The sequence below is a fragment of the Mustela nigripes genome, chromosome 17 (assembly GCF_022355385.1).
Source record: "Mustela nigripes isolate SB6536 chromosome 17, MUSNIG.SB6536, whole genome shotgun sequence".
NCBI lineage: Eukaryota > Metazoa > Chordata > Mammalia > Carnivora > Mustelidae > Mustela > Mustela nigripes.
In genome coordinates, this window is record NC_081573.1 from 1626917 (window position 1) to 1652341 (window position 25425).

General features: G+C 41.9%; 1 protein-coding gene across 1 annotated transcript in view; it reads right to left on the minus strand.

Moving 5' to 3' along the window:
- Positions 1-15695: 15695 nt before the first annotated feature.
- Positions 15696-25425, minus strand: part of LOC132005178 (KRAB domain-containing protein 5-like) — a 45483-nt gene continuing 35753 nt past the window's right edge. Inside the window, exon 5 of the mRNA XM_059382028.1 lies at positions 15696-16005. Within this exon, the coding sequence (XP_059238011.1) occupies positions 15938-16005 (68 nt within the window). The 3' untranslated portion in view covers positions 15696-15937. The remainder of the gene's footprint in view (positions 16006-25425) is intronic.

Genomic DNA, 25425 nt, shown 5'->3' on the forward strand with positions numbered 1-25425 from the left:
CTTTGACTCAGGTCATGATCTCAGGTTCCTGGGACTGAGCCCTGCATTGGGCTCTCTGCTCAGTGGGGAGCCTCTCTCTCTGTGCCTGCCTCTCTGCCTACTTGTGATCTCACTCTCTGTCAAATCAATAAATGAAATCTTAAAAAAAGAAAACAAGTAAAACTTATCTCGCTAGATTCAGAGTCAATAATGTAGCATTGGACAGGCCACTCTCCAATGAAGACTTCATGCAAGTGATTCAGCTTAGAAATGTTTCATCTCTTACCTTGGGAGGCATCATCACTACTAATAGAGGACTGATTCTTTCCTGAGGTAAAATATCTATTCAGCAACAGAATACACATTCTTCTTGTGTACCCATGGAACATTCTCCAGATCAGTTCACATACTCGGTCAAAAATGGGTCTTGAATGGTACAGAAAAAATGGGATTATTCCCTGCATTTTTTAGGCCACACTGCTTTATTTTTAATTTTTTTTTTTTTTTGTAGATTTTATTTATTTGACAGACAGAGATCACAAGTAGGCAGAGAGGCAAGTAGACAGAGAGAGGGGAAAGCAGTCTCTGCACTGAGCAGAGAGCCCCATGAGGGGCTCAATCCCAGGTCCCTGAGATCATGACCTGAGCTGAAGGCAGAGGCTTTAACCCACTGAGCCACCCAGTTGCTCCAGGCCACACTGCCTTAAAATTGAACTCAATGATGAGAAAATCTGCAAGGAAAACATATAAATGGAGTTTAAGAAAAATCCTACTAAAGAATGAACGGGTTAACCAGGAAATTAAAGAATAATTTTTAAAAATACATGGAAACAAATGAAAATGAAAGCATTACTGTTTAGGATATGTGGGATGCACCAAGGGCAGCCCTAAGAAGGAAGCATAGAGCAATACAGGCCTTTCTCAAAATAAATAAATAAATAAATAAATAAATAAAAACCAACCAGCAAATAAAGCCTAAATCCAGCAGAAGAAGAGAAATAATAAAGATATGAGCACAAATCAATGAAATAGAAATAAAAAACAAGCCCACAGTAGAACAGATCAACAAATCTAAGAACTGTATTTTTGAAGGAATGATTGTCTGATAAACTTGATAAACCCCTAGGAGACTTACGAGAAAGAGCAGAGGACCCAAATAAAATCATGAATGAAAAATGAGAGATCACAACCTACACTGAAGAAATAGCAACAATTATAAAATAATATTATAATAATATACCAACAAATTAAGAAATCTAGAAGAAAAATGGATGTATTCCTTGAAAACTTTACCTACCAAAACTGAAGCAGGAAGAAATAGAAACCCAGATAGACCCATAACCAGCAAAGAAGTTGAAGCAGTAGTCAACAATCTCCCAACAAAAAGAGTCCAGGGCTGGATGGCCTCACAGTGGAATTCTATCAAACAATTCATGGAGAATTAATACCCATTCTTTTGAAACTATTCTAAAAAGTATATGTGGAAGGAAAACTTAAGAACTCATTCTAGGACATTACCCTGATCCAAAACCAGAAAAAGACCCCACTGAAAAAGAGAATTACAAATCAATATCCCTGATGAACATGGATGCAAAACTCTCACCAAGGGCGCCTGGGTGGCTCAGTGGGTTAATCCTCTGCCTTTGGCCCAGGTCATGATCTCAGGGTCCTGGGATTGAGTCCTGCATCGGGCTCTCACTGTGCATCTAGATGCCCGGCTAAAAGGTGAGCATTTGTTCAACCAATGGAGAGACCACGGAGATGAAGCAAGAGAGGAAGATATCACAGACTCTGAAAAGGTAACTACATTTTGAAAACTGGGAAATCACACATTTTCAGACATGACAAATGCCTAGAACATGTAAGAGCAGTCCCCAAACTGCTATTATTTGTGTTCATCTGCACAAAGCAAGTCCATAATCCTGGGCCCAGAGGCTGCTTTTTTAAAATTCCTAAATGTCAACAGAAATAATAAGGCATTCAAAGTACCAGAAAAATGTGTTCTAACCAGGTGAATGAAACAAATGTCCAATACTGGCTCTTAATTAATAGCTGCTTCTCTTCCTTTCCCTCTGCTTGTGTTCCCTTTCTCACTATCTCTGTCAAATAAATAAAATCTTTAAAAAGAGTGGGGCACCTGGGTGAATCAGTCATTAAGCATCTGCCTTCAGCTCAGGTCATGATTCCAGGGTCCTAGGATCGAGTCCCACATCAGGCTCCCTGCTCAGTGGGAAGCCTGCTTCTCCGTCTCCCACTTCCTGTTTGTGTTCCCAATCTCTGTGTCTGTCAAATAAAATCTTAAAAAAAAAAATAATTAATTAATAACTATTTATTGCCTGAAAAAGAATTCAAATAACCATGGTAAAGCTGCTCATGGAGAAAGAAGAAAAATAGATGGGTAAGTAAATCTTATCAGGAAAACTATGCAGGACCAAAGTGTAAATCCAAAGACACAGAAACTATAACAACCAACCAACCAGAAACTGGGATTGGAAGAGTAAAATTCCTGAAGTGAAAAACACACCAGCGGCTCACCCACAGACTTGAGCAAGTGGAAGAAAGATTCAACTTCAAGATCTATTGTTTTGTTCTGTTTTTTGTTTTGCAAAGACCCCTTGTTTTAAATTACCTGCTGAGAGGACCAACGAAAAATGTGGAATAAGGATAGTGTAGGCACTCGCGGGACACCAGAAAGTGGTCCCATGGCTACATTAAGGGGCCCCCAAAAGGAAAGGAGAGTGAAAGGGGGCAGAGGGCTTACATGAAGTTCTAAGGGCTTGTGCTTCTCATGTATGTGGAAAGAACAAATTCAGCAAGCCCAGGAAATTCAAAGTGGGATAAATGTCAACACAGGGACACCTTGTAATTAGCCTATGAAAAAAATCAAAAGTGAAAAGAAAACTTTGAGACAATATGAAAAAAGCAATTCTTCTTATACAAGAGAGCTCCTATAAGTAGTAGGATTCTCAGTAGACCTGGTAGAAAGAACTGTATGGGACAGTGTATTCAAGCACTGAAAGATCAAAATATCCACCAAGAATACTGTATTGGGAAAAAATTATTTTCCATGAAGGTAGAAATAAAGACTTTCCCACATAGAAACCCCTGTATGTTTACCAGTAGTCCTGTCCTACAAGAAATACTAAAGTTGAAATAAAAGGATTCTAAACAGAAACTAAAACCACAAGATGATATAAAGCTCTCAACTAAATATAAATATTTCCAAAATTATAGAAACCCACAGTGTTGTAATAAGGTAGCACAGGTTGCTTTCATTTCTACCTCAAAATATTTTAAAAATCAAAGCACAAGACATAATAAATATAGGTAATAAAGCACACAACATAAAAGATAGGATTCATGATATGAAACAAGGTGTGTGCAGGAATGGAGATAAGCAGAATAATTTTGGATGCAGTTGAGACTATCAGTTTAGTTATTTTTTTTAAGATTTTATTTATTTGACAGAGATCACAAGTAGGCAGAGAGGCAGGCAGAGAGAGGAAGGGAAGCAGGCTTCCTGCAGTTGTGACGGTTCTGTTGAACTTCTAAAATTATCCTCTCAGAAATTCAGAGAGGCTATGAAAGGAGAGAAAGGAGTTGGTGGAAGACTCAGAGCTACAGATGGACTAAGTGAAGAACTTACAGAGGATCAACAACAAAATGTTACATTTATACAATGTCATATTTCTGGTGTTCAACAAATTCAGTTTTCAGGGTCTGAAGAAATGGTGGCATGGGGTGGAGAGAAGCTTAAGTCTGTATGATTCTGGAAACAGACATTAGATGGAAGTGACTGGGGAAATAGGGCTTTTTGTACATTAAATAGCTGTAATATACCTTCCTAATGCTTGACTTAGGGCTTAATTCTGTCTTGAGATGCTTTTTCATGAATGATTTTAAAGAGAATTTTGGATTTTAAAGGTATAAAAATATTTTTGTTTCACATGAGTTTGTTGCTCTGTAGGACTCCTATATACATTATACATTGCAGTTTATTACGGTCAGAGATTTGTAGAAAGTTTCTTATTTTTATTGAAGCATGCCACTTTTGTAATTCAAGTCAACAGCTGGGTTAATTCATGGTATTTGCCATTTTTATAAAATATAAGGGTAGAGTTAAAAGAAAGAAAGAAAGACTCCAAGCAAAAGAAACTCAGAAGAACGAAGTTTCCATCTTAAATGTGATGGTTTCTGCATATCACTCAGTACACCTAAGGTCTGTACAAATGTAAGACAGGGAATATGAACACTATAGGGGAGGAATTTGGCAAAGAGCAACAGGCCAGTAAAAGCAGTTAACATTAGGTGTATGCCAACAAATTGATCTCAGTGCCCAAGGAACACCAAAGGACACGCTATCACTCGTGTTTTCTTGTGGTCTGAGAACGCTAATTTAGAATAGAAATCTAATTATGAAAATACAGTGGATATAAATGAAGTTAAATCACCTATAATTTCTGTTGAGGCTGCTTTTAGGTGAGCAGACTTGATCAAAGGAATGGAGAAAGGGCCCCAGCACCCCTATGGCTGAAGGCAGACAGGCCCATCAGGGGACCCACCTCAAAGTAACCATGGGCCCTGACCAACCAGCGGGCCACTGAAAATGGGGTACAGTGACCAGAAAAGGGAAAACTGGATAAGCTCCCAGAACCCTCACCTTCCTCCTTCAAACACAGCCCCCACCACTGTCTCCGTATAGACAGCCTCTCCTCTGCTGTCCTGCCTGCTGCTCTCTTGCAGTGTATTCAGTAAACTTCTAATACCTTTGTTCTGCCTCAGGTGAATTCTTCTCAGTGCCCACTTGACTGGCTTCCACCCATTCATGGACCCACATTTGGGGTCCCCATCTCACTCTCAGAGATACCACATTTAGACACCACAGTTTCCATGTGCTGTAATACCTACTGTATTGTTTTAAATGTCTATTTTTATTTAAATATTTATATTTTAGAAGGAGGAGGGAAGGGCCAGAAGTAGAGGGAGAGAATCTCAAAGAGACTCCCCACTGAGCAGGGAACCAGAAGCGGGTCTCATTCTAGGATCTGGAGATCATGACCTGAACTGCAATCAACAGTCCAGTGCGTAACTGACTGAGCCACCCAGGCAAACCTCTAGTGTATTCTACATAGAACATCTTTTTCACATTCTTTTTAATACTTTCTTTATTTATTGGTCAGAGAGAGAGAGAGCCCACACAAGCAGGCAGAGTGGCAGGCAGAGGCGGAGAGAAAAGCAGACTCCCTGCTGAGCAAGGAGCCCGAAGGGGGACTCGATCCCAGGACCTTGGGATCTTGATCTGAGCTGAAGGCAGTGACTTAACTGACTAATCCACCCAGGCTTCCCATATTTTTCACATTCTAAAGGGGAAGAATCAACAATCCCCTCCCCCCACTTCTTTAATCTGAGAAACTTCCACGTTATTCTGGACCTTATATCCATCATTTTACTTGTGCATTTTCTTCCTCCTGGGCTACACAGACCTGGTAAAGCATACAGACAGGCCCTAAATGAGAAATGTTTCCCTTCCCTGATAAACCAGGACCAGACCTCATCAGCAACGGGAATCTTAGACGCCACACACCTTCCCCTCTGGATATGCCACCAAGGGAATATTTTCAATACTTGCAGGACTTTAATTCAAAGTGACAACTGCTGATGGCCTACTGGAGCCAGGTTGGAAAGAAGGCAGAGAAGGGAGGTAGGGGAGGTAGGGGTTATCTGGGATATAGGGGAGTAGTGTTCTAAAGACCTAGCCTATGGTGTCACTTCAGAAAATGAATACTACATTCAAGAACACATGCACCAGAAACATCAGAACTAGAGCAATCAACATTTGCAATTTCTAAATGCAAGGAATTTCAGGAGAAAAACATGACTAGACTTCTGACTTGGGATTCCAAACTTACCTGAGAACTGGCAGGCCATTTCTTCTTTTACTTCATCCTGTAGATTTTTTTTTTTCTCCTCAGGTTTTTGTAGAGAAGTCACAGCTCCATCAGGAGAAAATGCCCCTCAAGCTGCCAATACAAACTCTTCACCTGTAAACTGCTTGCCTTTAGACAAGACCCTGAAATGCAGATAGACCCAACATCCTAGTGCTTTGTGTCAGGAACTGTTCAGAAACTTGGAGTTCCAGGGCGCCTGGGTGGCTCAGTGGGTTAAGCCGCTGCCTTCGGCTCAGGTCATGATCTCAGGGTCCTGGGATCGAGCCCCACATCGGGCTCTCTGCTCAGCGGGGAGCCTGCTTCCTCCTCTCTCTCTGCCTGCTTGTCATCCCTCTCTGTCAAATGAATAAATAAAATCTTAAAAAAAAAAAAAGAAACTTGGAGTTCCTACTTGAACACCAGGCCCTGAATTTTCCTTCTCTAATTCCAGGGGGGCTCCCCTTCCAAAGTGCCCAGAGAGACAGAGAGCGCATAGGCACCATGTGCTGCATGGACCTGACTCTCCAAGGCTCACATAGCAGAGACCATGTTGCCTCTCCATGAGCCAAAGCCTCCTCTCTCTCTCATAAAATAACCTGAAGCCCTCGTGCTTACCCCTAGCCTCACTGAGAATCACCGGGAGGCCTTAATTAATGCAACAGGATTGTTTCCACCCAAACTGACCAACAGAATCTGAAAGGGAGGCTAACAGAGAAGATCCTTTTTGAAACTCCACACGTGATCCTATTGGGAAGTAAAGGGGAGGTGACCAGGCCAAGCACATTAACCAAGGCTGTGGTGGTGACAGATGAAGATCCATGCCTTCACTGGAGTTTCTGGAGACACATTCTCCTCCTTTCTGCTACACAGAGACACCTTACAGGTGGAGCTTCTCCTTACAAATGCAAAAGTCTTCCAAAAGTAAACACAGGATTTCAGAGCCTTTCCTTTATCTGCCTTTAAAATAACCAGCCTAAAATAATGCTTATGCCAGATACATTTTAGGGTAACAAATTGTTCCCCTTCAGTGGGTAAATGTTTCTTTTCATAAGTAACTGCCACACATTCTGAAGTGAATGTCCTTTTCACCCTCCCATCGATATGAGAATTCTTTTTTTTAAAGATTTTATTTATTTATTTGAGAAAGAGACCATGAGAGAGAGCATGAGAGAGAAGAAGCTCAGAGGGAGAAGCAGACTCCCTGTGGAGCTGGTAGCCCGATGCGGGACTCGATCCCGAAACTCCGGGATCATGACCTGAGCCAAAGGCAGTCGTCCAACCAACTGAGCCACCCAGGCATCCCGATATGAGAATTCTAATTCCTCAACATTCTCACTGAAAATTGGTGTTATCCTTTTTCTTTTAGCCATTCCAGGAAATACTGCAGTTGTCTCACTGTAAAAGATGAAGTGGTCTTTCTATAGTGGTCCTGGTGACTGAAACAGGAAACCACATAAAAGAATCAAGTGGAACAAAAATCACATGGCTGGGGGAGCCTGGGTGGCTCAGTGGGTTAAGCCTCTGCCTTCGGCTCAGGTCATGATCTCAAGGTCCTAGGATCAAGCCCCGAATCAGGCTCTCTGCTCAGCGGGGAGCCTGCTTCCCCCCTCTCTCTGCCTGCCTACTTGTCATCTCTGTCAAATAAATAAATAAAATCTTAAAAAAAAAAATCACACGGCTGCATTCATGCTTCAGGGAGACTCCATTTCAAAGATTAATGGGGACATACACCTGGTGAGTACTGGGAACTGTGTATAGAACTGTGGAATCACTATATTTGATATCTGAAACTGAAAACATGTTATGTTAACTAATTGGAATCTAAATAAATTATTTAAAAAGATGGAAAGCCTGAGTGGCTAAGTTGGATAGGCAGCTGACTCTTGATGGGGCTGAGGTCAAGATCTCAGGGTTGTTAGATGGAACCCCAGGATTGGCTCTGTCCCCAGGGTGGAGGGTACTTAAAAATTCTCTCCCTTTGCCACTCCCCTCCCCCAACACCACCAGTAACAAGTGTACTCTCTCTCTCGTAAGAATTTTTTTTTTAAAGATTTTATTCATTTATTTGACAGAGAGATCACAAGTAGACAGAGAGGCAGGCAGGGTTGGGGAGGGAAAGCGGGCTCCCCACTGAGCAGAGAGCCTGATGCAGGGCTCAATCCCAGGACCCTGAGATCATGAATTGAGCCAAAGGCAGAAGCCCAACCCACTGAGCCACCCAGGCACTCCTAAAATTTTAAATCCTTCACAATGTAGCCCATTGAAATGATGCATTCTTGCAGTAAGATTCTGAATGAATCCAAACACAAAATGACATTAGTTCCTCTCAGTAGACAGTGGCAGAGTCAGCTTCAGCATCCAGCAGCCATCCCACAGGGATTCCCATTCAGGACACCAATAATTTAGGTGTTCCATCAGGGGAAGTGTAAAAGAATCAGCCTATTAAATACTAAGCACTTTGAATTTAGGCAGACTAACTACAGAGAAAACCATGACATGAAATATAGTAAGATCACTCTAATTAGCATATTCATTCAGAGCTAAAATATATAATGGCATAAAAATTAAGAACAGTCCCCAAAACTTTCTGAATTTGGGAAAAATGAGGAAGGGAGAACAATACGTATTTGTATTTGTGTGCAAAGGTATATTTTGGGCAAAGCTACAAGTCAGGCAATATAAAACAAAAAATTTCTTAAATGTGCAAAATACAAAATACGTTTAAGATTCTTCCTTATATTTTGCTTCATTAACATATTGAAGTAATATTTGATTTAGGTGTACAACAGTGATTATACAATTCTATATAACATTCTATGCCTATTACAGGGGCAGTCCTTAATCTCCACCATTTACTTAATGCATCCACTAACCCACGTTCACTCTGGCAACCATCAGGTTGTTTTCTCAAGTTAAGAATCTGTTTCTTGGTGTGTCTGGGCAGTTCAGTCATTGAGCATCTGTCTTCAGCTCAGGTCCTGATCCTAGGGTTCTAGCATCAAGCCTCAAATCCTACACCCTGGTCAGCAGAGAGCCTACTTATCCCTCTCCCACTCCCACTCCTTTTGTTGCCTCTCTCACTGTCTCTATGTAAAAACAATAAAATCATTTTTAAAAAATTTATTTCATGCATTGCCTCTCCCTTTCTCTTTTCTTTCCGATTGCTCACTTGTTTTGTTTTCTGAATTCCAAACATGACTGAAATGATACAATACTTGTCTTTCTCTGAATTATTTCACTTGGAAGAATACACTCTAGCTCTATCCATCTTGTGGCAATTGGCAAGATTCCATCCCTTTTAGGACTATAAATATGCCTTTTGATTTCTATCTTCTTTATTCATTGAGGGGTCAATGAACACTTGGGCTGGACTGTTTCATGCAGATATACTCACTGCTTCTCACTGTTGAACTGCTTCACCAACAAATCCATGCGATGCAAAGACCCAAAATACAGATCTACACTCATTATGGTGCTGAGAAAAGAGAGGAAAGTCCCGCACAGCACTGAAGCAGCTTCCCTGAAGATCACCCAACCACACTGGATCTGACCTTGACTGGGGTCATCTCCCTGGGAAACAAGGGCTTGGGAGCAACCACAGCATGTGTCTTGCAGATCCTGCCTATTTCACTGTTCAGAAGGCTTCTTCAATCTATTCTACCCTGTGACATCTTAAAGCTGCCCACATGATTGCATCAACCAATACCCTCCTCCATCCCTAGGAGGGTAAAGTAGTGTAATCACTGACATCCAGCAGCATTAGTCCTCAGGAAGACACAGGAGATCAATCAAATCATCAGGATGAAGCAGGACTTCCCTACTCCTGAGAAACCCACATTAGCCAATTCTTTCCCCCATTACATGTGTTCATCAGATGACACCAGCAAGAGCTCCTTGTGCTGTTGCAGTGACTAAAGGGAGTCACCTCCAGGTCCCTTCCCACATGGGAAAGAGTTCCTCACATTTCATTTTAATAGGTCTTGCCATTCTCTTGAAGGATGGTGCCTTCCTCAAATTTTACTTAGATTCACATCCCACATCCCCGTGCTAAATGTCTTAATACCCACCAGCTTTCCATCTGTCTAATCTCAATGAAGCATCTTCTGAAGACACTCTCTCCTAGCACAGGCAAAAAAGAATGGCTGTTGTGCCTACATAGCTGGAAAGAAAAATTTGGGCAAATCCAAATGGAGATCTGGAGATAACTAGGTCATAAACAAGTAGAAGTTATTTTTCTACATCTAGGGAGTCCCTTGGGAAATTCGGGACACTTCTACTCTACATGCTAATTCTTCATCTTGAATATTTTCTGTCTCTTCCCTGGACTACCACATCACGCCTATTGGGATAGATTTCTCTTTCTTATGGGGTATCTGTAACACACATAGCATGGTCATATGCGCATGCGTACCTCATAGACACATCGAAGTACCACTCTGTGTAGGACATGGGGCACATGCTTTCATTTGGGTCCATGGTGCAGTGCTAGAGAGTCCCAAGTCTAAGTCCAGAATATGCCATTCCGACTGAAACAGATTTAGGGAGGCTCTGGAGGAGGGGAAGTCTTCTCTAAGGGACATGGGAGGGAAAGCATTGGGAGAAAGAGTGATGGTGGCTCACAAGAATGGAGTGCTAATGTCATATAAGATGGTCCACTGACTTGACACCCTGCAGTGTGGTGACTGGGGAATACACTCTTGAGAATGGTTCCTGTCAGGGCAAGGACCTTCAAAAATGTTGGCTACACAAAATTGATGCCAAGTAGCAGTAACACAGATTATGTGAGGTAAAACACCAACAATACCTCTATGTTACATACCTCGGTAATACACCCATGGTTAATATCATTGTATTCACAAAGAGGAGAAAATCACAGCATAGACTAGGGGAAAAATAATCACATATCCTTTAAACCTTCAGACAACTTAAACCTTCAGAGAAAATGGATTCCTAGGTATATTGTTTTACTCCAGTATCATATAGGTGATTGATTCGATTAGATCCCTACAATCTTCAATGAGAAAAATGAACACTAGATGTAGGATAACACATCATTCATGACACATCCATATCCAGATGTTAAAACACACTAGATTTTATTAATGAAAATACATCAAGTTCACACAAACACTAAGTTATGCATTTCAAATCCACTCTATTGTCACCATTCAAAATACAGAACACACGTGCAAAAGCATTCAAGTGTTTCCAGAAGGATATGGAGTACCTGTTTCCAAAAATTTCAGGACTGAGGTACATTCCTCAGAAATGTGTATGTTCAATGGTATGGCATTGTGAAGAAGAGTTAGCTACCCTCCTGCAGTCATCTGTCAGGGTTTCCTCATTTAACCACATCAAGTCATACTCTCTAACAATTGCACTTAGGAAGATACATTGGTAGTTTACTGACCGGCTACCTCTTTTTCCTTAAAGAACCATCAGGAAAACCTCTTATTTCTAATATTGAGGAAGTTATTTAGTTTCAATGAATGCAGAAATGTGTGCTCCGAACACCTCTTCCATTACATCATTGTTATAACAGTAAGCACCATCTCCAATAAGATATACTTCATATGCTTTATATCATATGGTCATCTTTCATGGAAAATTAGGTACGTATGAGTCCCACTTAATGGAGCAGGACATATAATTTGATGTAGCAACAATCAACCATGTGGTCTTACACACCCACAAGGAAAGGAAGAATTTTCTGGAGTAATTTCAGAGGAAATAGATTAATACTGTTAGTCACAAATCTCAAATAGGGTTAATGTAAAATACTTAAAAATACTGTCCTTATATATATGAAAAAGTCAATCTGCTAAATCTGTTGAAACAGAATACCACATACATTTTCTAAGTGTGTAAGTTTGATTTTTCCTTATAATCACTATTTCATAGGGAGTAATGTTTGAATTGAATGAATAATGTATTCCATTGGCTTGATTTCTGTAAAATTCATTAGCATCAGATGTTCAATTCAATAGTTTTCTAAACACTGCTAATTTTCTACTGACTTTCCTTAATGCACCCCCTGGTGTGTGCTCCAATGTACTAAAATGAAAATCTTTCCACATTCACGATGTTCCAAGGGTTTGAATCTACTATGCATTTTGAGATACTGAGTAAGCACTGAATTCCAGCTACAGGCTTGGCCATATTCTTTACATTTCAAACTTTCACTCCTGTATGAAAACAACGATGTTAAGAAAATTGGGAGTCCCACTGAGAGGTCAGACACATTTTTAATATTTGTACACTTACTCTCCTATATAAAATCTCTCATATGGAGTGAGGAAGGAGCAGTCCTTAGGCACTCTCTCACATTCATTACATCTGTAATTTTCTCTGCAGGGTGAATTCTGTGATGTGCAGTAAGGGTTGTGTGACTGCTAGAGGTTTGGCCACATAATTCATCTGGTGTCTTTCCAGTATGAATAATCTGTTTAGAAGGTGTGCATGCTGGACAAGGCCTTGCCACCCTGGTTATATTTGGGAGGTTATGGTCCAAAATGAATTCTCTCATAGGCATGAATGGGTGAGCACTCCTTAACCGATTTTTCTCACATTCTTTTTTTCTTTCTTTCTTAAAGATTTTATTTACTTATTTGACAGAGAGATGGAGAGAGACCACAAGTAGTGAGGAGGGTCAGGCAGGGGGAGAAGGAGAAGCAGGCTGCCTGCTGAGCAGGAAGCCCAATACAGAGCTTAACCCTGGGACCCTGGGATCATAACCTGAGCCTAAGGGACAGCCTTAACTGACTGAGCCACACAGGCACCCCTCTTATTACATTTTGTATCGCCCTCGGCCCACAAGGACGACAAGACGCCCCAGGTCAGATGCATCTTCTCTCTCTTTATTTCTGCAAGTCTACACACTTATATACGCTTACATGACCAATCAGCGAGCAGGGTACAGGAGGGAGCGAATCAGGCTGTGCACCTAAACAAACAACTTCGCTAGCAACCAATACTGTTTACTTCCTCTTTGGGTGTTCTGCTTAGTCTCACGAGGCAATCCTAACCTGGCAACTAGCCAGGCTCCATATTTTCATGGCGGAGGCCGCCCTGGTCAGGGGCCTGCCTCCGACATCTCCCCCTTTTTTCTTTTTCTTTTTTTTTTTTTTTAAGATTTTATTTATTTATTTGACAGAGAGAAATCACAAGTAGATGGAGAGGCAGGCAGAGAGAGAGAGAGAGAGGGAAGCAGGCTCCCTGCCAAGCAGAGAGCCCGACGGGGGACTCGATCCCAGGACCCTGATATCATGACCTGAGCCGAAGGCAGCTGCTTAACCCACTGAGCCACCCAGGCGCCCCACCCCTTTTTTCTTTTATGGCAGGGATCGTGCCTGTCTTAGGTTGTCAGTGGCGGGGAATATCCTTACCCGTCATCAGACGGCAGATATCAATGATCTGCGTCCTGTCTTAGGTTGGTATATTTCCCCCACCAAACTTACCCGTCGTTGACTACCGATCCAGCATACTTAGCCACACTTGGAGGGATGTTCCAGCCTTGATGGCTAACAAGGTCTGCACCATGGCTTGCTGTTGCCTATGTTGCTGTCACCTCCAAATTTGCAGTTTCCTTACTAGCAGAATCAAGCCCACTACGAGGATTATCATCAGACCAATTACGCTAGCCCATTGTTTTGTAAAGGTTAACACATCTTGCAATGTTTTGATTATCTCTGGGAGAGTTGCAAGCTCAACTCTGGTGTTATTTATCCTTGTTATGCCTAGTAGCAGGTGCTGAGTATAGTTTTGGAATTCTGTGGACTAATTCCCCCGCAAGTATTGGGAGAGCTGTCGGGAGACAATCTGTAAGTCACTCATATTAGTATAGGCTATGGAAGTTACACAAATTGCCAGGAAGGGCCCTATATATCCCAGTCCCAATAGGGCCCACCATATGTCAAAGACAAACTCTCCTCTGGTTAAGGAGTCTGCTAACTGATTACCTTTTGTCAGGGGGCCTGGTAAGGTTATATGAGCTCGTATGTGGCCAATATAAAATGGAGCCTTCCTGTCCCAAACTAATGTTTGGATTTCTTTTAATGCCTCAGAGATAGTAGACCTGGCATTAATAGAACCCACACTTTCAATGATAGAGACAGCTTGCACCACATATCTACTATCTGATAAAAGGTTGAAGGGTTCTTGATGAAACATTTGAAATGCTTTCATCGCTGTGAGCAGCTTGGTTTCTTGGGGAGAGGAGCTTTGATATAGGAAGGTCCAACTCTCTTCTTTGGTAACTATAGCTCCTACAGGTGTCCTGGCTTCTTGCAGTAATAGCAAAATCCAGGAGTACCCCTATGTTTATATTGTTGAGCTCCCTGTAATCCTTGTAAACCTTGAGTGATAGCTGCAGCCATAATCTGCCCTTGAATAACACTATCATTGATATCCCTGCAAACTTTAATATATGTACTCGAGTCTTTGCTTTTCCAAGGTCTGATGGCTTCTTTACACCATTTATTAGCCTGCTCATAAGCCAGCTGTTTTATCAATGGCATGGCTGTCTCTACCTCCCAAATATTCGACCAGCTGTTTGCATCAGCCTCGCTGCAAAATCAGCATATGCTTCATTTGGTCCTTGTATTACCTTAGACAGCTGACCCTGTAAATCCCCACTGCCCTGAATTGTCTTCCATGCTTTAGTGGCCACCGTGGCTATTTGCAGATACACCGCAGGGTTGTATTGTATTTGGGCCTGCTTTCCCATGTACGGTCCTATTCCCATTAACATTTCTAGGTCCCACTGAGGATTTCCAGCTGCTGCATTATGGCGGGCAGTGTCCTCCAAAGAACTAAGGGCTTGGGGGAAGAATCCATATGGGCTGACCGTTTTTATCCTAGCAGTTTTCGTTTTTAACGGCGTGCCATTGGCCTTTAGAAGGTCCTTTAGGGAACCCTCTAACCTCGACTTTGACAGTCCAGATCCTATAATTAGAATCCCAACCTAATGGCTGTTCCGCGTATACTCGCCGCTAAATCCCGGCTCTAAGGCCGCCCCGCTTCTTGTTGCGGACTTGTACAAGTTTCCCACCACCTTTGTCGTGGTTTTACCCCGCATACCTGCGGACTTCTCCCTTGCAAGGTTTTTCTATGTTTACTCCCTGCTTTACCGCGGAATTCCCACTTTTGAACGTGGCTACTGTCCCCGCTTACCTGCGGACCTTTACTCCCCGCTTTCCTGCGGATTACCTTGCAAGATTCCTTTATTTAATTCCCGGGTGCCGGCGCCATTTATCGCCCTCGGCCCAGAAGGATGACAAGATGCCCCAGTTCGGATGCATCTTCTCTCTATTTCCGCAAGTCTACACACTTATATATGCTTACATGACCAATCAGCGAGCAGGGTACAGGACGGACTGAATCAGGCTGTGCACCTAAACGAACAACTTCGCTAGCAACCAATGCTGTTTACTTCCTCTTTGGGCATTCCGCTTAGTCTCATGAGGCAATCCTCACCTGGCAACTAGCCAGGTGCCATCTTTTAATGGCGGAGGCCTCCCTGGCCAGGGGCCTGCCTCCGACAATTCTGTACACTGGTAAGCTTTCTACCTAATATGGATATTATGATGTTTAATGAGGACAGAGTGCCTGCAAAGGCCTAACACCATTCTTTTTTTTTTTTTTTTAAAGATTTTATTTATTTATTCGACAGAGAGAAATCACAAGTAGGCAGAGAGAGAGAGAGGAGGAAGCAGGCTCTCTGCTGAGCAGAGAGCCCGATGAGGGACTCGATCCCAGGACCCTGAGATCATGACCTGAGCCGAAGGCAGCGGCTTAACCCACTGAGCCACACAGGCGCCCCAGCTAACACCATTCTTGACATTGGTAAGGTTTCTCTCCACAATGAACACTGTGGTGCTGAGTCAGGGCTAAGCTGTCCTTAAAGGTCTTGCCACATTCATGACTTGTTAAGGTTTCTCTCCAGTATGAATTCTGTGATGTGATTCATATTCTGATTTGGATGTTTGGGTGAGGTCTGAGTTTCTACTTTTCACAAATGTGCCACTGATGTCTTATATTGACAATGCATGCTTCCCACAGAATTCCATGACTGAATCATGATGAAGAGTTTCAAAGGTTCCTAAAAAGCGGGAAGAGCATAGAGGTTGGCATGGAGACCTTCCCTTCCCTTCCCTCTTCATTCAAGCCAACTCTACCCCTGTAAAATTTTCTCTGGACCTCCTCTTACTTTTCTTTCTTCAATTCACCATACCACTGTATTCACGGAAATAGCTCCCTCTTTCATGAGAAAAGCAGGTGCAATCTGCTTCTGGCTGCAACCCTGGATTTTGTAGCTTGGACCCCACTGCATCCACAGCCCTTATCAATTTCAGGTTTCCCCTGCATTTTTTCCTAATACTCATGGCTTCAGGCGACAGGATCACTTCTTTCCACCGAGTCTTCCTGCTGAAAACTGACTGATGGGGGGCCTGAGTGGCTCAGGGGGTTAAGCCTCTCCCTTCAGCTCAGGTCATGATCTCAGGGTCCTGCGATCAAGTCCAGCATCTGGCTCTCTGCTCGGCGGAGGGCCTGCTTCTCCCTCTCTTTCTACTTGTGATCTCTCTCTCTGTGTCCAATAAATAAATAAATCTTAAAAAAAAAAAAGAAACAAACTGACTTTGGTGAAAATGAGCACAGTTATAAAACGTGGTTACACTTTCTGGTCTTCTCCAAAGAATACACTTACACAGAAAAGCCATCCTGAAACCTGTGGCCATTACTACACACTCAAATGGGGAGAGATGAGAGAGACCACACTCAAGGAAATAGACTTAAGAAGCTCTTACAGAAGTACTGTGAAGTATGTAAGCCTAGTGATTCACAGACCTGTACCCCTGGGGCTAATAACACATGATATGTTAAATTTTTTTAAAAAGATAGTATGGTCCATATATACAATGGAATATTGTGCCTCCATCAGAAAGAATGAAAACCCAACTTTTATCAACATGGACAGCACTGGAGATGATTATGCTGAGTGAAGTAAGTCAAGCAGAGAGAGTCAAGTATCATATCATAAGGAATAACACGGAGGACATTGGCAGAGGGAGAGAAGGGAGTTGGTGGGAATCGGAGTGGGAGGTGAACCATGAGAGCTGGCTGACTCTGAGAAACAAGCTGAGGGTTTTGGAGGGGAGTGAGATGGGGTTTGGGGGAGCCTGGTGGTGGCTATTAAGGAGGACACATATTTCATGGAGCACTGGGTGTGGTGCATAAACAATGCATCTTGGAACACTGAAAAAAACAAAACCAAGTTAAAAAAACAAAACAAAACAAAAAAAAACCTCTCACAGATATGACTGTTTTTCCACGTACCCCTGGGGCTGCTCAGCCTATGAGGACCACAGGCTCTTCCTGGTCTTCAAGTTCACTTCTTCACACTGCTGGGCCTATGCTTCTCATTCCCTGTCCCCTTCTGTATTAAGGAAACTTCATCTCGACTGTGATACAGATCAATTTGCTTTCCTAGGACTTTATCCTTATATGAATACTTAGGGGTAGCTTCCTTGGAAGAGTAAGGTTAGTTTTTTTTTACCTGAAAATCTTGTGTTTTTTTTTTTCTTTCTTAAGATTTTAAAATTTATTTATTTGACACAGAGAGAGAGAGAGATCACAAGTAGGCAAAGAGGCAGACAGAGAGGGAGGGGGAAGCAGGTTCCCCACTGAACAGAGAGCCCAATGTGGAGCTCAATCGCAGGTCCCTGAGATCATGACCTGAGCTGAAGGCAGAGGCTTAACCCCATCAACCACCCAGGCACCCTACCTGCAACTTCTTCAGACACTAGTTTAATCTACTTAGGTATATGCCTCTCAGTATCCATCTTGATTTCTTTTCTATTAATGTATAATGGACAATGTTCCATTAGTTCAGGTATAGAACATGGGGATTCGACAACTCTGTAGGTTCTACTATGCTCACCACAAGTAACTACCATCTGGCACCATAATATGCTATGAAAATACCATTGGAGGAGTTCCCTGTATTCTTTTCACCCCATGGAAGCCTCTAGTTCCCATTCCCACTTCCTCATGATGCCCATCATCTTTCTCCATTCCACACTGGTAATGATCAGGCTATTCATTGTACTTGTGTGTCTCTTTATGCTTTTTTCATTGGGTCTTGCATTTGTGATAACGAGGTTTGACTCAGAAGTAATTATGCAACGTGAACTAAGTCAGAGATTCAAAGATAAATACCATACATATTCACTTACGTGTATAGTCAAAACAACAATGTAAATGAACAAACAAGAAACAGACCTATGAACATCTATTTTGTTTTGAATAAAGTCCATAGATAATCTCAATAAATATAAAACTTCCAAGATGACACACATTCTATACTGTAACCCGTTGGTCTGTAACAGTGTTCCAATACAGGCACAAGACAAGAGGTTCCCAGGTCAAAGTCCAAGTGTCTTAGGGCTCATGACACAGCAAACATCATAAACATCTTCATCACACTAATTCCACTGGCCAGCCGCCACCCCAACACATACAGGAATGCACTGCACATGCGGTGGGTTTGTGTTGGAGACTCTGAGCATAGGAAACCTCAGTATCTTCAAGGAACACCTAGCGTATATGCCCAATCTTCAGCTTTGGAAAGAAACATCTGTTTTCCAACACAATAAACTCATCTACCCATGATCAAGATGCCATCACTATACTACCAAATATGAGTGGAATGAAAATTACAACTAAAACATCAATCAAGGAAACCCCTGTGCAGATCATGAGGTCACCACATGACTTCAAGGAATAGTGATAATAATACTATATAAGTCACATCTGTGATTCGGTGCAGATATCCACAACAGTCACCAATACATTTTCCTTCATGATCTTTTGCTGCTCATCTGGGAGTGATATACAGTTACATGCAGGGTAGGTCACAAAGTCAATGTACCTGGAAGGTTTGACTTTAAGATTTTCCAACCATCGGCCATAGGGCCAATTGCAAAGCTCTGGAAGATACCTAAGATGCACATGGTACCACCAAAGACACATCCCTGGCCACTCTGTAAACCTAAAAATGAAGTGTGCATCCAACATCATGGCAGAAATCTTTCATCCAAAAGCTGTCAGTGTGGGTGGGACTCCATTACAGACAATGGACAATGAGTTGCCTATGCTCACCTGTTTGGTAATAAAAGTTGTAGCTTACCCTACCTCGAGTCAAGTAAAGAGAGACAATGGTACATTGATCAGGTTGCCAGGATTGCAGGGACAGCCTGCAAGACAAAGATTATGGCATTTTCCCAGTTCCTGGAGGTGTATCTGCTGTGGGAATAGAGGAATAATCATTCATCTGAGCACACAGGCCCATGGAAGATCGATGACACCACAACTGACATTGGGTGTGTGGGCCTGGGAGACTGAAAAACACCACTAGAGGAGGAAGACAGAGATAAATCAATGGAGAAGTCAGCATCTAAGATCTTGGCCATGTGAATGCATATCAAGACACGACTTGTGTAGGGAAGCCTGGGTGGGTCAGTCAGTTAAGCTTCTGCCTAAAAACTGGATCCTGATGCAGGGTCCTGGGATAGAGCCTTGCCTGGGACTCCCTGCTCAGTGGGGAGTCTGCTTGTCACTCTGCCTCTGGACCTCCTCTGACCTTGTGTTCATTCTCTCTCTCTCTCACAAATAAATAAATAAAGTCTGTGGAAAAACTGATCTGTCTAAGGAAATGAAAAGAAAACATAGTTCAGGGACACCTGGGTGGCTCTGTGGGTTAAAGCCTCTGTCTTCAGCTCAGCTCATGATCTCAGAGTCCTGGGATAAAGCCCTGCATTGGGCTCCCTACTCACTGGGGAGCCTGCTTCCCCTTCTCTCTCTGCCTGCCTCTCTGCCTATATGTGATCTCTGTCAAATAAATAAATAAAATCTTTTTAAAAAAAGAAAAAAAAAACATGGTTCAACTTTTTCAGAGGAAATTTCATTTTCTTAGCCATGTAGGGAGAAAAAAATTAGGAAACCCCAGACACTAAGGAAACCACAGAGCACATCAGTTTATACTACATTTCTGACTGATAAACATAAGGACTCGATCTCTGGGGTATGGTATAAGAAAAAATTGCTAAGAGAAAGAAAACAACAACAACAACACACCAACCATGAGTGGTGAAATGAAGAAAAAGATTACAAAAAGAATTAAAAACATCTCTGTATCCCAAGTTCGAGAGAGAGAAATAGAGTTAGAAAGGATACAAAGGACACATTCTCATGATATATGGAGAACTACAAAGACTGAAGAAAAAGGCATAACAGAAAAAAATGAGGACAGGAACTCACTAGACACTTTGAAAAAGAGACTGGCTAACAGTTAGTGCCCAACTCTGTAGTAATAGAGAGAAACACCACCAGCAACAAAGCAGATAAAAGTAGAACATGGTATGATCATGCATGAACCAGGAGCCAAACATCAAAAATCACGTAAGCTGTCACAGTGGGGACAACACAGAAACTGAAATTTTTCCTTTATCTATAAATAAAAAACTGGATGATCAAATTTAAAGAAATGGAAGAATAAACAACCCATGTGGTGATAAGCAATCAAATAAGCAGCATGGCAACAGACACATCTCACAGAATAATCGTTAACATGAAAGGCATTTGTCTCTGTTAGGGTTATGTTTCAATATCAAAAAATCATGATTTAAGCATACTACCTCTTGGATATCAAGCATGTATATGTGCAAATTCATACACACATATAAAAAAAAATACCCACAAATACATGTATACAGGGAAACAACTGTTTTTAGCCCAGGTCAAAGAAAACTGTTCTTCACAGAGTGAGGACCTCATGAAGATAGTGAAAAAGTAGTTCCACCTTCGCTCAATGAGCAGCTGTTCACACTGAGACACCAGTGCATGAATCCCAATACAAAAGCATAGGCTGATGCACCCCAGGACCCCAGAGATCAAGAAGGACACCCCTAGAAGGGTAACAGGAGCAATTTCACGTGGATCCCAGTGTGCCTTCCCCGGGCCAGCACAGTGTGCCACTAAGAGGGACCAGAAGGAACTACAATGTCAAAGAAAATGACAGCCCAGAGTGGACATCCAGCATTCCTCAAAGGGCAAAAACTCTCTGGGTGGCCCAGTGATAGCTCACCTCCTGGGGATCCCTGGTGGAATCTATGGTGCTGGACCACTGGGGACCCTATAGACATGGAGAAGGTGGGCAGGGCTTACGGCAACCAGTGCTCAGATCGTAGAGCTGCCAGACCAGACAGTGCTCCAACTTGTAGTGGCAACGAATCAGAGATCCATGGGAATCTGCCCACTTGCAGAGAGGAGAAGAACCTACCTGGCTAAGTAGATTTGTCAGCAGCTGTGACTGACTTGGGTGTCCAGCCAATGCTTTGAGCTAGAACATTCTCTGTTCTCTGTCTGTGTAGCTATGCAAGTTCTAAGTCACTTCCCATGGTTGATCTTAGCCTCCAATCCTGCTCCACTGGAAGCCTAAACAGAGACCCTAGACAACCTCAGAGCCTCTCTAACAGGTCTCTGGGGAGAAAACCAAGCCCGCAGCATGGACCAAGGATTGAGCATAAGCTCTTACTCTGCATGACCAGGGAGCTTCCTCAGTGAACCTCTTAGCCCAGCCTATTGTCCTGCCCAGAAACAGAGAATGGCCCTTGATCCCACCACAAGTTCAGCACCACCTCTGGCCCTGGCTGATCACAGAGTTGCCAGCATAGGTTTTGGAGGCACTCAGGAGTCCACACGTGTCCATGGACAGATGTCTAGCCCTCTGTGCTCATAGAGAATAAGTGTATATTCAAAATGATCGCACATATTTTACAGCAGAAGCTGCTGAGGTCCATGGGATACCTCTAGAAGGAATGCCAAACAGTTGGCTACATTCAGATGACTGCGAATAAAACCACAATTTCAAAGGTTTCCAATGAAAATTGGCATCAGACAGATACTCCCACGTTTCAAATGCACACAGGGTATTTTTTTTTTTTTAAACAGGGTTCAATATTCACATTCAGAGATGATTCACCATGAAACATGACTTGTGGGCTACTTTTTTTTTTAAAGATTTTATTTATTTATTTGACAGAGATCACAAGTAGGCAGAGAGGCAGGCAGAGAGAGAGAGGGGAGCAGGCTTCCTGCTGAGCAGAGAACCTGATGTGGGGCTTGACCCCAGGACCCTGGGATCATGACCTGAGACAAAAGCAGAGGCTTTAACCCACTGAGCTACCCAGGCACCCCTCAAATTACTTCCTTATAAAACTATGGTATATACAGCAGACCACATACAAAGAATGGGAAGACTGATGACATGTTGTAATTAACCCATCAAACACCACAGATGAAAAGAAACCTTTGAAACAGCATGGGAAATGCACTGCACCTTGTGCAAGAGCTCCTAGAAGAGCAGTAGTGGGATCCTAGCAGTCCCAATAAGAATGGGGCCGGCATAATGCAATCCGGTACTGAAAGATCAAAAAATGCAACCAAGAATACCGGGCAAAACTCTTTTTTGCAGACGTAGAAATGAAGACATTCCCAAGTAAAGACCCCTCTACATTTACCAGTAGATCTATCCTACAAGAACCATTAAAGAAACACTCTCTAGATGAAATAAAAGGATTCTACCCAGAACCTGCAACCACACAAGAACACAAAGCTCTCCACTGAGCAGAAATATGTAGACAATTACACAAACCTGTAGTGTTGTAATGAGATACCAGTTACGTTTATTTCTGCTACAGAACTTTTTTTTTAAAGTATTAAAATCACAAATGTAGGTCATAAAGTATACAACATAAAAGAATTTGTAGTATCAAAGTGCAGGGGTGCAGGGGTAGAGACAGGAAGAAGAATTCTTTATGGGATTGACACTGAGTTTTAAACTGTTTTACAACAATGTTTTTTTAAGGAATCTCTAATGTAACCACAAGGAAAATGCTCCCAGAAGACACAAAAGGCAATGAGAAAGGTACCAAGGCATATCATGGGTATTCATCTTACAATTACAGATAAAATCTATCTTTCATATTTCATACCAAAACATGATACAGAAGTATAAAATGTTTGAAAATTACTTTGAATTCAAAACAGTCTTTCTCTCATGCAGAGAGAATAAAAATTCACCCACAAAAACAAGGTGAAATGAATTCTATGTTGATGACAACTCACCTAGACAAGGTACAACATTCGCTGACCACTACCAAGGAGAGAAAAAGTAGGGGTCACACAGTATGTATGTGTGCCATACAAACACAAGATTTACAAAATTTACTGGTAAAAAACACAAAGATCTTTTTTTTTTTTTTTTTGAGTTATGCTCACATGGTCTTAAAATATACTGAGCTGAAAATTCCCTTCCTATAACAACACACACAGGTAAGACCAAATCCACAACTAACGAATATGGTGGTATGAGCCAGACACAAGAGGTACATTATTAGGAAGTTACCAAATTAGAGTAAGACAAAACTCAACCCAAGAAATTCTAAATAAAACACTGATGTATGACAGAAAAGGAAAACTTCCATATAACCATGATTTAAAACTGTGTCCAGGGGCGCCTGGGTGGCTCAGTGGGTTAAAGCCTCTGCCTTCGGCTCAGGTCATGATCCTGGGGTCCTGGGATCGAGCCCCACATCGGGCTCTCTGCTCCTTGGGGAGCCTGCTTCCTCCTCTCTCTCTCTGCCTGCCTCTCTGCCTACTTGTGATCTCTGTCTGTCAAATAAATAAATAAAATCTTTAAAAAAAAAATAAAAAATAAAACTGTGTCCATGTGCCCATGAAAAACAAGCATTTGATTGGCATGTATTCATGAACTATAACATCGTAAAGAATTCTCATTAAAATCAATTATAGAAAGCTGTAAGTGAGGGGCACCTGGATGGCTCAGTGGGTTAAAGCCTCTGTTTTCAGCTCAGGTCATGATCCAAGGGTCCTGGGATCGAGCCCCGCATTGGGCTCTCTGCTCAGCAGGGAACTTGCTTCCCTTCCTCTCTGTCTGCCTGCCTCTCTGCCTACTTGTGATCTCTTTCTGTCAAATAAATAAATAAAACCTTTATAAAAAAGGTGTAAATAAAAAATTTTTAACACTTAAAAAGCTTGAAAGAAAAGTACTACGTTATTAATATATTTCCCCTCCTGCACAAAATGTAACCCTATAGAGAAAAAAGAAAAAAGACAGAGGAAACAAACAACTTCTCCATTTCTCAGTATATAAACACCATGGAAGTTGAAAAATATGCTGAGAGACACTGTATATGAAATTAGTATTTGGGATTAAATTCTGATACATTCTGAGGAAATTAGAAGGAAAAGCTCAAGATTAATTTCCCAGAAATAACATCACATTATTGAAAAAAACGATTTTCCAAACATGGGGATTCAGGGTACCTGTGGGGCTCAATTAGTTAAGCAGCTTCCTTCAGTTCAGGTCATGAGCTTAGGGTTCTGGATCCAGGGCTCCCTGCTCAGCAGGGACGTTGCTTCTCCCTCTCCTTTTGCCCTTTCCCTACTCATTTTTTCTCTCTCTGTCTCTCAAACAAATAAAATTTTTAAACAAAATATATGGGAATCTTACTAACTGTCTAACTCACTACTTAAAAAGCACATGTGCATGTTTATCAGGACATTTGATGTACAAAATATAGAGCTAAATCACATATAGGACTAATCAGAAACTGAAAACACACATGACAAAGTCACGAGAAGTTTACAGAAGACAGAGTCATGATGCAATTATTAACAAATGATATAATAAATAAAACTTTATTAAATGCTACAAGTCCAAGTACTAAATGTGCTAGCTCCCCAATAGCATTTGTTATGTAGGAATTCTCAGACACAAAGGGAGACATTGCACTATTTGACCACTGATGAACAGAACTCAAAGAGTGGACATTTCTATAGTTTTAAAATAAAAAAAGAAAGAAGTAAAAGAAAAGAAAGAAAAAAGAAGACTTGAAGGGAAATAAAGCAGTATATTTTCTCATTTTAGAGCGGTGCTGTTATCTGATGAAATTACTAAATCTCAGTTTTGTTTAAGACTAATATTAAAGCCTCTAACATTAGAAAGCCAAGGCAGAGAACATTAAAAATCTATCTCCAGTGTTCTGAAAATTTCTGCACCAAACCCCACTGTGCATACATCGAGGAGAGGGAGAAGCAATGTCCCTACTTGTCTCATGAGGAACCAGAATTTACAAAGCCTTTAACCTAGTTGAAGAGCAGATGTCCTTCTGAGAGAGACAGAGACATAAAACTGGACATGTCTCCAACTGACATTCCTTCAAGGAGAGCTCGAACCGCAGCTGAAGGTCTACCTTCCTCCTTAAGACTTGGACGTCCCCTCTGTCACCTGCCTCACCAATTCCCACCCACCTGCATGGAGAGCTACACTATCCTTTCTCTTCACATCCCGGAGCTCCTTCTCTTGCTCCAAAAACATGATCAGTTTTGGATTTGACACAGTGAGACCTGTTTATGAGGAAAAAGAAAAATGACTATT